Here is a 13,101-nt window from a genome sequence, read left to right as displayed (position 1 = left end):
GAAGAGTCATGTACCACAATGTTCATTGCAGCTCTATTTACAATAGCCAGGACATGGAAGCAACCTAAGTGTCCATCAACAGACAAATGGATAAAGAAGATGTGGTACATATATACAATGGAATATTACTCAGCCATAAAAAGAAACGAAATTGAGTTATTTGTAGTGAGGTGGATGGACCTAGAGTCTGTCATACAGAGTGAAGTAAGTCAGAAAGAGAAAAACAAATACCATATGCTAACACATATATATGGAACCTAAAAAAAAAAAAAAGTGGTTCTGAAGAACCTAGGGGCAGAGAATGGACTTGAGGACACAGGGAGGGGGAAGGGTAAGCTGGGATGAAGTGAGAGAGAGGCATGGGCATATATACACTATCAAATGTAAAATAAATAGCTAGTGGGAAGCAGCCGCATAGCACAGGGAGATCAGCTCGGTGCTTTGTGACCACCTAGAGGGGTGGGGTAGGGAGGGTGGGAGGGAGACGCAAGAGGGAGGATATATGGGGACATACGTATGCATATAGCTGATTCACTTTGTTATAAAGCAGAAACTAACACAACACTGTAAAGCAATTATACTCCAATGAAGAGATGTTAAAAAAAATGCAGCCCTTGATCATTTGGGTGTTGCTAGGGACCATCACCAGTGAGGCTGCAGGAAAGTCCACGGCTTGGGGGAGTCCAGTCTCAACTGTTACAGGTGGTAAAGAAACGTTCTTTGAAGAGGCAAGAAATACAGGTGAGTTTGGGAATAACAGAATGGGAGGATTTGTGAATCACAGAGAGTTTGAAGGAAGGAGGAATACGGATATAAATCAGGAGAAAGGAACTACAGAGCATTACGGGGATCAGAGAAGGGGAAAATAGAAATGACCAGGTGAGGGTCTTACTTTGGGCAGCGACTGAAGCAAGCCCTGTTTGCATTTATAGTTATCTGGCTACGGTGTTAAGCAGATAACAAATCCCCACTTATCTCTGGAAGATGGTGGAATTTTGTGTTTATCTGCTGCCTGGAAGGGGGAGGGTGAATTTGGGCTTTCTTTTGCCTTGGAGTCATTAGAGGGCAGAGTAGGGGCTTCCCTGGTGGTCCTCCGCACTTCCAATGCAAGAGGCTCGGGTTTGATCCCTGGTCGGGGAACTAAGTTCCCACTTGCCATGCGGCGCGGCCACACACAAAAAAAAAAAAAAGAGGGCAGAGGAGAGCAAACAGCTACGAATGAATGAGTAAGAAAGATCATTTTTCAGACAACGCCCTGAGCTAGTGGGACATGTGATGAAAAGTGAGGATATAGGCCTCAGAGAGAAGGACAAGCCTTTCATCAAAACACAGGATAGGAAAAGGATGAAAGTATGTCATCTCAGTCTAGGTTGTGTCATCCTAACAAAAAATACCCAGATCTCAGTGACTTAAAACAACGAAGGTTTTTCCTTGTTGGTGCTACCTGTTCATTATTAGTTGGCAAGGAACACAGGCTGATGATCAACCACCATCTTGAAGGTTGTTGGTCCCTGTGCCAGAAGGGAACCTTGGAGGGTCTCACGTTAGAGGCTGTGGCTTGGATGTGACTGTATGTTACTTTCCCTCACAATTCACAGCTAGAATGACTCACACACACACACACACACACACACACACACACACACACCCCACCACCACCACCACCACCACCACCGGGGGGCTAGGGGGTACAATCTGACTAAACGTGTGAAAGATGAGGCATTGGAATTTATTTGGTGAACAGCACTCATGATACCTACGGCATTTTTACCGCAGATGAGCTTTATCTAGAAGTCATACAGAATGCCAGGGTTGGAAATGAACCTCAGAGACAAGCCAGTACCTGCCCAAGATCACACAGAGAGCAGCAGGCTGACTGAAAGCCAGGTCTCCTGTTTCCCAGCCCCCTGGACTCCCGAGGTTTTATCTTTGGCAAGGTTAAAAACACTTTAGACTCACCTCCCTTCACCTGGAGTCAGACTTTCACTAATGCTCCCCACGCCCCCGGCCCCAGAGGTGAATGTGTCCTTGGCTGTTGCCAGTCCTACTGTAGTGTCCACTAGAGTTAAATTGGCTTTCTTCCCAGGGGTCATCTCAGCTGATGAAACCAGATGCAGAAGCCTCTTTAGCACTACTTTGTGATCTCCCGGGCCTGATTCTGATCAAGTGGGGGACGAGAAGATTTTGAGCATTCTGAACACTTTGCCTCCATCCGTGTCGCATCAGAGGTTGTTACATAATATATCGTTTCTCTCTTCCTGAATGCCTCTCCAGACCTCCACGCTCCCAGAGCCCCCATGCTTCTTTCAGTAATAGCGCTTTGATACAAGAGGACACTTGTCACATCGGAGCAAAGATAGATCTCAGCTTCATGGGGCCTCTGCTGTGTCAGGAACCTGTCCAAGAACCGCAACAGGCCTTTCTGCACAGCTGTCCATGACCTACCTCTGAACAGCCAGGACACGGAGAGAGCCTGGGGCCCTTGAGGGACATACGGATCTGTAATAAAAATTCTGGCAACTCTAGCTAGACTCAATTTAATATTATACAGCCCTGTAAGACTGCCTCTCAGAATGGAGCCTTACCACATTCTTTGCTTAGAAAACACAAGATTCAATCGCTCCTCCAACTGCTAGCAAGCCAAGACTGATTTCAGAAGCTGGGGAAATTGAGCATTGTTGGCTGCATTGCAATTGTTACTGAAATTGCAAGAAAGAGAAATTAAGGAGTGAAAATAATCTAGGATGATAGTTCTCAAACTTTTGGGTGTGTAAGAATCACCTCTGAATACTTATAGTACAATGAAGGACATGCAGCCAATAAAAAAAGAATGCAGGTCTGGATGTTTGGCTAGGGTTAACTTGCAAACTAGTTTTAAGTGGGAAAACAAAAAGAACATCCACAGGTGTGTTTCTACTTATGTACAAAAAAGGTTGGAGAGAGTTATATATGTACATGTGCAAACACACACAATATTTGCAAGGATATACAAGACACTGGTCAATGTTTGTCTTCCTAAAGGGCAACTGGGATGCTAGGGAGAGGAGGGGATCACTTTTTTTCTTTTGAATTCTGTGCCATTTGTATTACATCTTTTAAAAATAAATTACCAAATGAAATGTGGTATCCTGAGACAGAAAAAAAGAATTACTGGAAAACTAGAGAAATAAGAACAAAGTGTAGTCTACTTAGCACAGGTCCTAGTTTTGGCAAATGTAGCTTTTTTGGTGGTTGTTTTTCCTGGTTCTTTATTCATCATATCCACGCCTCCCCACTACTGGCTTTTTCTCCTACTGTTCCCTATGTGTGGGATGTCCCTCATTCTCTCCTCCTCCTTGGAAGCTGTACCCATCCTTCAAGGCCAAGTTCACCAGTTACTTGCTCTGAAATGCTTTCCTTGCCTTCCCCCCCTCAGTGCTCTAAGACATGGTATCTAGCTTGTGACACATGGTTACTATTGTTTCACACTTGCTATCAGCTGGATTCCCAGGAAGCAGACTTTAAGGTGAAAATTAGCATACAGGTTAAGTTCTGCAGGATGCAGAATTGTAGATACAGAGGACTGGAGGGCCGACTGTACTATGTCATCTGACATAACGAACTTGAGCAGCCCTGGATTTTGGTATCTGTGGGAAGGAGGGGGTCCTGGAATCAACCCACTGCTGATAGGAGGAACAACTGCATGCTCTGTCCTCAGCCAGTTTCCATAGCAGCAAGCAGAGATGAACCTTCCCTATCATCAAGGCTTACTGAGAGCCTCCAAAACCATAAGAAATTCACCCCCCCATTTAGCAAAGATAACATTCAAGGAGAAAAATTTCATTTTTAAAGAACAGTATTTCTCAGTCAATAACCTTTTAAGCCTTGTCTTTTCAAGCAAATGAATACTTTTATTAACATGGTAAAATTTTTTTTAAACACACGGTAGGGTTTTGACCTCAAATACTTGTCAGGTCTGCTACTGAAATGAACTTACAGCTAGACAACTTATGAATCTTGAAGACACCTAGTCCCTGTCCAGTTTAGGGTCCAAAACAGACAGCCCTTGCTTTTCTTCCCCAGACCCTCAAGGGCCTTTGCAAATATCGCTTCCATTTTATGTCCAGAATCCCCTGAAATGCATCAGGATATTACATCGATTACACAGAATACCAAGGCCTATCTCGTCTCCTAGTCTAGGTTCCATGTCACATAAAGCTGAGTTAGGTTGTCCAAACAATCTGACCAGACAAGTTACATCAGCGTGCCGCATAAAACTTAAAATTTGAACAAAATACATCTCTCCTCCTTTGGTCTCACATAGAAATTAAAGTCCCCAAACACAATACCATCCCGCAGCCCTTCTTCTGATTCATCAGTCCTAGCCAGATCAGCCCCATTCTCATTCCCAATTGAAGTCTGGTCCCTTCTTCAGCTTCGTTAGCAATCGCTGCATGGAGTCGTCTTCTAGAAATAATGCAGTTCCTTCAACACCTTCAGAGCTGGAGAACTCCAACTGAGTCTCATCTGTTACACACAGACCCAAAGTTCCAGGGAGCTATCAGGACACACAAGAAAGAGCAAAGCACCTCAAAAATTTAGAAATAACGAAAGCCCAGGAACAAATGTGACTGCTGCGAGAGCTTACAATCTAGGCCCTAATTCTTGTGAGAGCATTTTCCAAATCAAAGTTACCTCCCCAAACAAAAACATTTAACAGTCAAAACTCATACTGAGGTCATTAACCACAGACCATAGCAGAAACGTAGTGTGAGGACAGAGTGTAGACAGAGAAAAAAAGAGAAAACAAAAGGCTCTCTGGTTTCAGCTTCTCCAGGGTGTCAGCCAATCTCCATCAGTTGACCAGAATCCACTGGCTGTAAACCTAAAGTGCAATTGGGAGAAACTCATCATTAGGAAGCGAGAAAACCCTCACAAATTCAGCCTCGCAGGACACCACCTCTTCTGGATGCCATCTGACCCCTTCCAGTCTTCCAACAAAATCTGGAATCGCCCAATAATGGCCTTCCCTCTGATAATTCTGTATTTCTACCCCCCTTTGCTCAATGGCCTGTATTGTGATTTTGTTTATTACCCTACAGTTATCCTATCGATCGTGACCTTTGGTTTCAACCAAACACATACAAGTCAAAACCAACCAACCAATCTGTTCCCCCAAATTACCAGAGACGTAACAAAAATAAACGGTACCTACTAACACCTCCTAAAATGAAAATTGAGCACGCTTTTATTCTCTTCTCCCAACTCCCATCCCCCGTGGATCATTAGTAAATAAATGTCCCCGAAGCTGACCCAAGCGTCGGGCAACGCCTGGGACCCCCGTGCGGCTCCCGCCGGTCCCCGCCTTACCGCCGACCCTCCTTCAGGACGACTCGCTCTTCTCTATCCGCCGGACCAGCTCCACCAGCATCTCTGCCATCTTCGCGATCTCCTTGGCCTTCTCCTCAGCCTTCTCGCACCGTTTGGTCCCTCTGCCCTCGACTCCGTCGTCCGCATTCTGCAGATGGTTGAGCGCGCTCTCCTCCGAGGCCTCCACTTGCGTCTTGATCTGGATCAGCATATTGTCCATCTCCCACAGCTTGCTCCGGTTCCGCAGGTAAGCTCTCCCGTGCTCGCGGGTGAGCGCCGCGATGTCCTCGCGCATCTCGTTGATGACCGGGAGCAGGAACTGCTCGAAGTCCTCCTCGGGCTCCAGCACCTCCACCTCCTCCGGCTCTGCCAGCTCCACGATGTCCAAGGGCCGCATCTTTCCCCGCTATTCCGGAACCGCAGGATGCAAGTCGGCTGCAGAGAGAAAATGGAGACTCGCTATGCTTACCAACACACTTCCAGAATATTCTTTAAAACTTTTACCCCTTTTAAACTTTTCGCCTCACAGAAGCCACGGAAACAAGCGACTTACGAGCAAAGAACCGGAGGACAAAATGGAGTCGCGGCCGTCAACCAGCGCCCTGCGTGTTGCGGCCCCTTTCACGACACGGCCGTGCCTCTTTACGGTCACGCCGCTGGTAGAACTAGGTGCGGGCGCGCGCACGTCAATAGAGGGCGACGCAATCCGCTCTACCACGGCCGCGCGCGCACACACCCACACCCACGCGCGCGCGCACGCTCTCCCTTTTCCTCCCCTCCTCCTTCTCTTCCATGCTGCGCCCCTCCGCTACCCACGCGCCCGCGGACGTGAATGCACGAGCTCCCTTATCCTCCTCCCCCTTCACCCCGTGCTGCTCGCCTCCGCTACCCACGCACGCGCGGACGCGCACGCACGAGCTCCCTTATCCCCCCTCCCCTTTTACCCCTGTGGTACGCCTAACGGCTACCCCACGCGCGTACGCGCGCCCTCTCATATTGCCCCTCCCGCTTCACCCTCGTGCTGATCCTGTCCGCCACCCTGGCTTTGGAGGTGAGCCCTTCTGGTGCTCCCTCTTCCTAAAGGGTTGCTCTTAAAGGGTTTCCATCTTTTGAAGATGTCAACGCTGTCTTCCTACAGTAAACGGGGACAGCCCTACGTAATACTGTACTCAAAGTCTGTGACATCCTGGTCCATCGCTGATAGCCCCATCCTGTTTACTACCACGACTGGACCCCTCCCTAATGTCTTACTGGCTTATTTTCTTTTCACTTTTTTTTAAAAAAATTATCTTTATTTCATTTTTGGCTGCGTTGGGTTTCCATTGCTGCGTGCAGGTCTTTCTCTAGTTGAGGCGAGCGGGGGTTACTGTTGCGGTTGCGCGGGCTTCTCATTGCGGTGGCTTCTCGTTGCAGATCATGGACTCTGGGTGCGCAGGTCTCAGTAGTTGTGGCTCATGGGCTCTAGAGTGCAGGCTCAGTAGTTGTGGCTCACAGGCCTAGTTGTGGCTCACAGGCCTAGTTGCGCCGCGGCATGTGGGATCTCCCCGGACTAGGGCTCGAACCTGTGTCCCTTGCATTGGCAGGCGGATTCTTAACCACTGCGCCACCAGGGAAGTCCAAATTAAATGATTCTTAATTTTGTTTTATTTTCATATTTTGGGGTCAATCCCCCCCCCCCTTTTTTTTTGTTAGGTCTCAAAAATTTTCATGGGGCTTCAGAAAGCTCCTTTGTCCTGGGCTCTGTAGCAGCCGCCTAAAGGGTAAAGAGAGCTTGCTAGGGGCAGGACATAGGAGAGGGTGACCCAGAGAAGGGCCTCCAAAATAGAAACCCACTTAAGCCCGGGACCTCCCCCTTCCAGAGGAAGCTGCTGTTGCCCAAGTTCCAAAAACTGGGCTGAAGTAAGAAGTCCTGAGACCCCAGGGGAAGCAAGGGTGAGAGTGTCCTGCCTGTGCAACCCAGTGTTAATGGGTAACCTCCGAGGGAAACAGCCTTTAAGACAGTAACGAGATGTAACCTGAGCAAGGCCTTCTGCGCTGGTCAGAAACTCCAAACTGACACAACCAGTTTGGAAGAGTCTGAGGGATTTTTGTTTGTCTTGTTTCTGCAGTGGAGGATATCCGACATCGGGAGTAGCGGATCTGAATTCAATTGTTACGGCCAAAAAAGATTCTGCCTGTGGGAAATGCAGGGATGATGGTTCCCACAAGACAAAATACAATAGAAAGCAGAGAAGTTTGTATTAGAAACGATTTCGTCAATGGAAAAAGAAAGAAGTATCACACTTCTAAGAGGGTTTTATTAGCATAAATCAATTTAATAATAACTGTGTTAAGGCATAAAAGGGAGCAGGTAATATTATAGACCCATTATTGGCCCCATTTTGCAGATGGAGAAACTGAGGCCGGGGGAGTTGTAACATGGCTTGTAGGGGTCTTGTCCAGGTTCAGCTGGTGGAACCCAAGCTTCTTGCCATCAGATACAAGAGAAAAAGATGAGGACTTCGGTATTTTAAGTTCATTGAAATTAAGAAAGGCTGCTTTTTTTTTTTTTAAGCTTAGCAAAGGAGTTAAAAGAGTGACTTCATTTTTACTTTCATGTAACAAAATTCCCAGAAGACACATGTTCTCACCAAAGTCTTAACGCGGTATTGCTCTAGCATCGTGCTGGGCATGAATTGCTCATTTCACCAAGCATGACTCAAACATCACATCAGGAATATTTTTCCTCTTGAAAGCCCTTGGAGCCAAATCATTAACGAATCAAGAGGAATCACTTAAGGATATGAGAGATTTTCAAATGGCGAACACTTTGGGAAAGAGGGTAACTGTGGAAGACACAAATGACATTCAAAGACTAGATACTGACTGCGAAGATGTGGAGATTATTATATGTAATCAAGACTACCATCAGCGGAATTACTGAAAGTAGTTCCTCCTCCTTCCCATTGTAATATCCTAGGGGGGGATGAATCGAGGGGAGGATGCCTAGCATGAACCCCCAAGATCCTGCCTCTGCCTCTTCCCACGTGGCAAAGAGACACATAGCCACAAAGCCACGAAGCTGAAGAGGACACGCATGCCATCGGCTCAGGCCACTTCACAGACGCTGATGGAAGTGTGTACCTCAGTGGTCTTCAAACTCTTCAGACCAGACTCCCTTATCAGAAAAAGTGTGTGACCAGCACTCCTGTGACCGAGCAGGACCCTATGAGGCCTTCCCAAAATAGATCCCCGCCCATGTCCTCCACCTGCCTTTTGTTTGTATAAAAACTTTAGTCAAAGAATAAATTTAATAAGAGAAGTGAGAAAATGCAGAAAAAAAGGAAAACAGTCAAGCCAGACAAAATAATAATACTTTAGCCATTCAACAAAGTCAAGGACCTTTAGTTCCTCCTCAAGGGCTATAGATAATATTCTGAGCCATGTTCTTTGAGCTGTTTTGCAGAGCCTGAAACCTCCACCAGGTGCAAGAAGTTAGCTGACCCCAGAAGAAGCACTGTAGACCCCAGACCGGTTGGAACCAGAAGGTTGATGATGTTGACTCCCAATTACCTCACCATCAACCAATCAGAAGAATGTCCACGAGCTGACCACACAGCCCACAACCCCTCTCCCTCACCCTGTCATTAAAAACCTTTCCCTGAAAGGCTTCGGGGAGTTCAGGTCTTTTAAATACTAGCTGCCCTGGACTCCTTCCTTGGCGTCTGCAATAAACGCTGCACTTTCCTTCACCACAAGCTGGTGTCAGTAGCTTGGCTTTACTGCACACAGGTGAGTGGACCCAAGTTTGGTGCAGTAACACTTCCAGTACATGTTCATTGGTTCATCTAAAACTATAGTCATAATCTGTACTGGTAACACTAAGTAGATTAACATACACAAAATAGAAATTTAAGGGATGAGATGAAGTAAATAGTTTTAATAGTTTTAAAGAATTATTTCTTTTCACATAGTCCTAAAAAGTCTTTTATTCTCTCTCTCACACACACATAGGCCTAGTTAGCTGATAATATTTTTCAGTGAAAGTGTTGGGATTAAATATGCTTCATTATTTTGAAAACCTTGGTTTAACACCTCATGATAGAGCAAGGCAAAGGTCTACTTATAAATCCAGTTTATGTTGATACTTGCATTTAATGACTACCAAAGTTAAGAAGAAAAAAAACAAACCTCACAAAGATCCTTGGGTCCAAATAGAAGAAGAAGATCATCCACCAGCCTTATTAAACCCTGATGCTGAGTTCTCAATTCCACCCACCAGATATGCAAAGGTTTTTTACTGGAAATCATTTGCTAGAAATCCATCTCCCCAATTCGTTCTTGCAAACTAACTGCTGCATTTTAACAAATGGATCCAAAGTCTAGTGTAAGTTTTAATTTGGAAGAATTTTAAACAGAATGAAAAATTCTAACCTTCAAAATGCTCAGACAGGAGAAATTTTTTTTAACTTTAAAAACTGTTTTACTTTTTCATCATGACATTTTTAAACTTCTACATGCATGTGATTTATGAAGAAACAAAGGGTTTTACAGATAATTTTGGGAACATTACAGATGTCTGTCATTTAGAAACCTGTGCTAGAGGATAATGGTCTCTTTTTTTTTGTCAGAATTATACTTCAGTTTAATTAAAGACATAATTTTTTTCTTATTAGTTATCTATTTTATACATATTAGTGTATACATGTCAATCCCAATCTCCCAATTCATCACACCACCACCACCACCCCGCCACTTTCCCCCCTTGGTGTCCATATGTTTGTTCTCTACATCTGCGTCTCTATTTCTGCCCTGCAAACTGGTTCATCTGTACCATTTTTCTAGGTTCCACATATATGCGTTAATATATATTTGTTTTTCTCTTTCTGACTTACTTCACTCTGTATGACAGTCTCTAGATCCATCCATGTCTCTAAAAATGACCAGTTTCGATCCTTTTTATGGCCAAGTAATATTCCATTGTATATATGTACCACAACTTCTTTATCCATTCATCTGTTGATGGGTATCTAGGTTGCTTCCATGACCTGGCTATTGTAAATAGTGCTGCAATGAACACTGGGGTGCATGTGTCTTTTGAATTATGGTTTTCTCTGGGTATATGCCCAGTAGTGGGATTGCTGGGTCATATGGTAATTGTATTTTTAGTTTTTTTAGGAGCCTCCATACTGTTCTCCATGTTGGCTGTATCAGTTTACATTCCCACCAACAGTGCAAGAGGGTTCCCTTTTCTCCACACCATCTCCAGCATTTGTTGTTTGTAGAGTTTCTGATGATGCCCATTCTAACTGGTGTGAGGTGATACCACATTGTAGTTTTCATTTGCATTTCTCTAATAATTAGTGATGTTGAGTGCTTTTCATGTGCTTCTTGGCCATCTGTATGTCTTCTTTGGAGAAATGTCTATTTAGGTCTGCTGCCCATTTTTGGATTGAGTTGTTTGTTTTTTTAATATTGAGCTGAATGAGCTGTTTATATATTTTGGAGATTAATCCTTTGTCCATTGATTCATTTGCAAATATTTTCTCCCATTCTGAGGGTTGCCTTCTTGTCTTGTTTATGTTTTCCTTTGTTTTGCAAAAGATTTTAAGTTTCATTAGGTCCCATTTGTTTATTTTTGTTTTTATTTCCATTACTCTAGAAGGTGGATCAAAAGAGATATTGCTGTGATTTATGTCAAAGAGTGTTCTTCCTATGTTTTCCTCTAAGGGTTTTATAGTGTCTGGTCTTACATTTAGGTCTTGAATCCATTTGGAGTTTATTTTTGTGTATGGTGTTAGGGAGTGTCCTAATTTCATTCTTTTACATGTAGCTGTCCAATTTTCCCAGCACCACTTATTGAAGAGGCTGTCTTTTCTCCATTGTATATCCTTGTCGCCTTTGTCATAGATTAGTTGACCATAGGTGTGTGGGTTTATCTCTGAGCTTCCTATCCTGTTCCATTGATCAATATTTCTGATTTTGTGCCAGTACCATATTGTCTTGATTACTGTAGCTTTGTAGTATAGTCTGAAGTCAGGGAGTCTGATTCCTCCAGGTCTGTTTTTATTTCTCAAGACTGCTTTGGCTATTCGGGGTCTTTTGTGTCCCCGCACAAATTTTAAGATATTTGTTCTAGTTCTGTAAAAAATGCCACTGGTAATTTGATAGGGATTGCATTGAATCTGTAGATTGCTTTGGGTTGTATAGTCATTTTCACAATATTGATTCTTCCAACCCAAGAACATGGTATATCTCTCCATCTGTTTCTGTCATCTTTGATTTCTTTCATCAGTGTCTTATAGTTTTCTGAGTACAGGTCTTTTACCTCCTTAGTAGGTTTATTCCTAGGTATTTTATTCTTTTTGCTGCAATGGTGAATGGGATTGTTTCCTTAATTTCTCTTTCTGATCTTTTTTTGTTAGTGTATAGGAATGCAAGAGATTTCTGTGCATTAATTTTGTATCCTGCAACTTTACCAAATTCATTGATTAGCCCTAGTAGTTTTCTGGTGGCATCTTTAGGATTCTCTATGTATAGCATCATGTCATCTGCAAACAGTGGCAGTTTTACTTCTTCTATTCCAATTTGTATTCCTTTTATTTCTTTTTCTTCTCTGATTGCCGTGGCTAGGACTTCCAAAACTGTGTTGAATAAGAGCAGTGAGAGTGGACATCCTTGTCTTGTTCCTGATCTTAGAGGAAATGTTTTCAGTTTTTCACCATTGAGAATGATGTTTGCTGTGGGTTTGTTGTATATGGCCTTTATTATTTTGAGGCAGGTTCCCTCTATGCCCACTTTCTAGAGAGTTTTTATCACAAATGCGTGTTGAATTTTGTCAAAAGCTTTTTCTGCATCTATTGAGATGATCATATGGTTTTTCTTCTTCAATTTGTTAATATGGTGTATCACATTGATTGATTTGCATATATTGAAGAATCCTTGCATCCCTGGGATAAATCCCACTTGATCGTGGTGTATGATCCTTTTAATGTGTTGTTGGATTCTGTTTGCTAGTATTTTGTTGAGGATTTTTGAATCTATATTCATCAGTGATATTGGTCTGTAATTCTCTTTTTTTGTAGTATCTTTGTCCGGTTTTGGTATCAGGGTGATGGCGGCCTCATAGAATGAGTTTGGGAGTGTTCCTTCCTTTGCAATTTTTGGGAAGAGTTTGAGAAGGATGGGTGTTAGCTCTTCCCTAAATGCTTGATAGAATTCACCCGTGAGGCCATCTGGTCCTGGACTTTTGTTTGTTGGAAGATTTTTAATCACAGTTTCAATTTCATTACTTGTGATTGGTCTGTTCATGTTTTCTATTTCTTCAGACAGGAGAATTTTTATAGGTGACACAGACTTTAGAAAGAATAGCGTACCACGTGGAAACATTTCCAACACCCACCAGGAAGAGATAAAGTGTGTTTGTTTTCCTAAAAATAACTATTAAGTTAGCGTATTCCTTAGCATGAAATATATTCTAGACACTTGTCATTATAGAAATGGTCAATAATTTGAATCATATCTTTTTGTGAAAGAAAAATGTGTAGCACATCTTTCAGTTCAAATCTTTTAACGACTCTGCCATGAGATAAGCAGTGAGTCATCTGAATGGTACAAAACATTTTCATGGTCACTCTCTGTGATGGTTTTAAAAAAGGTCCGCAAATGTTTTAACAGGCCTCCACGCACAGCTGGAGTTTGTCTCTTGCTCTTCAACCCCAGCAGGTTTTTGTGATCACCATTCAAGACCAATAGAGCAGGACTTATAAGCTA

At 43.5% G+C, this 13,101-nt stretch overlaps 1 protein-coding gene across 2 annotated transcripts; it reads right to left on the bottom strand.

Annotated features, from left to right (window-relative positions):
* Positions 1-3,864: 3,864 nt before the first annotated feature.
* On the bottom strand, positions 3,865-5,991 carry LOC308614619 (MORF4 family-associated protein 1). Of its 2 annotated transcripts, XM_081229150.1 has the most exons (3): positions 5,903-5,991; positions 5,350-5,784; positions 3,865-4,864 (listed from the first exon to the last, which is right to left on the bottom strand). In XM_081229150.1, the coding sequence occupies exon 2, from the start codon at positions 5,744-5,746 to the stop codon at positions 5,363-5,365; it is 384 nt and encodes a 127-aa protein (XP_081085276.1). In that variant the 5' UTR covers positions 5,747-5,784; positions 5,903-5,991; the 3' UTR covers positions 3,865-4,864; positions 5,350-5,362. The 2 variants fall into 2 exon arrangements, with proteins under 2 accessions (XP_081085276.1, XP_081085275.1); XM_081229149.1 differs by lacking the exon at positions 5,903-5,991 and having other exon boundaries at positions 5,350-5,896.
* Between the last annotated feature and the right edge of the window lie 7,110 nt (positions 5,992-13,101).

The sequence above is a fragment of the Mesoplodon bidens genome (assembly GCF_964165515.1).
Source record: "Mesoplodon bidens genome assembly, chromosome: 1".
NCBI classification, from domain to species: Eukaryota; Metazoa; Chordata; class Mammalia; order Artiodactyla; family Ziphiidae; genus Mesoplodon; species Mesoplodon bidens.
This window is presented reverse-complemented; position numbering and strand designations above follow the sequence as displayed.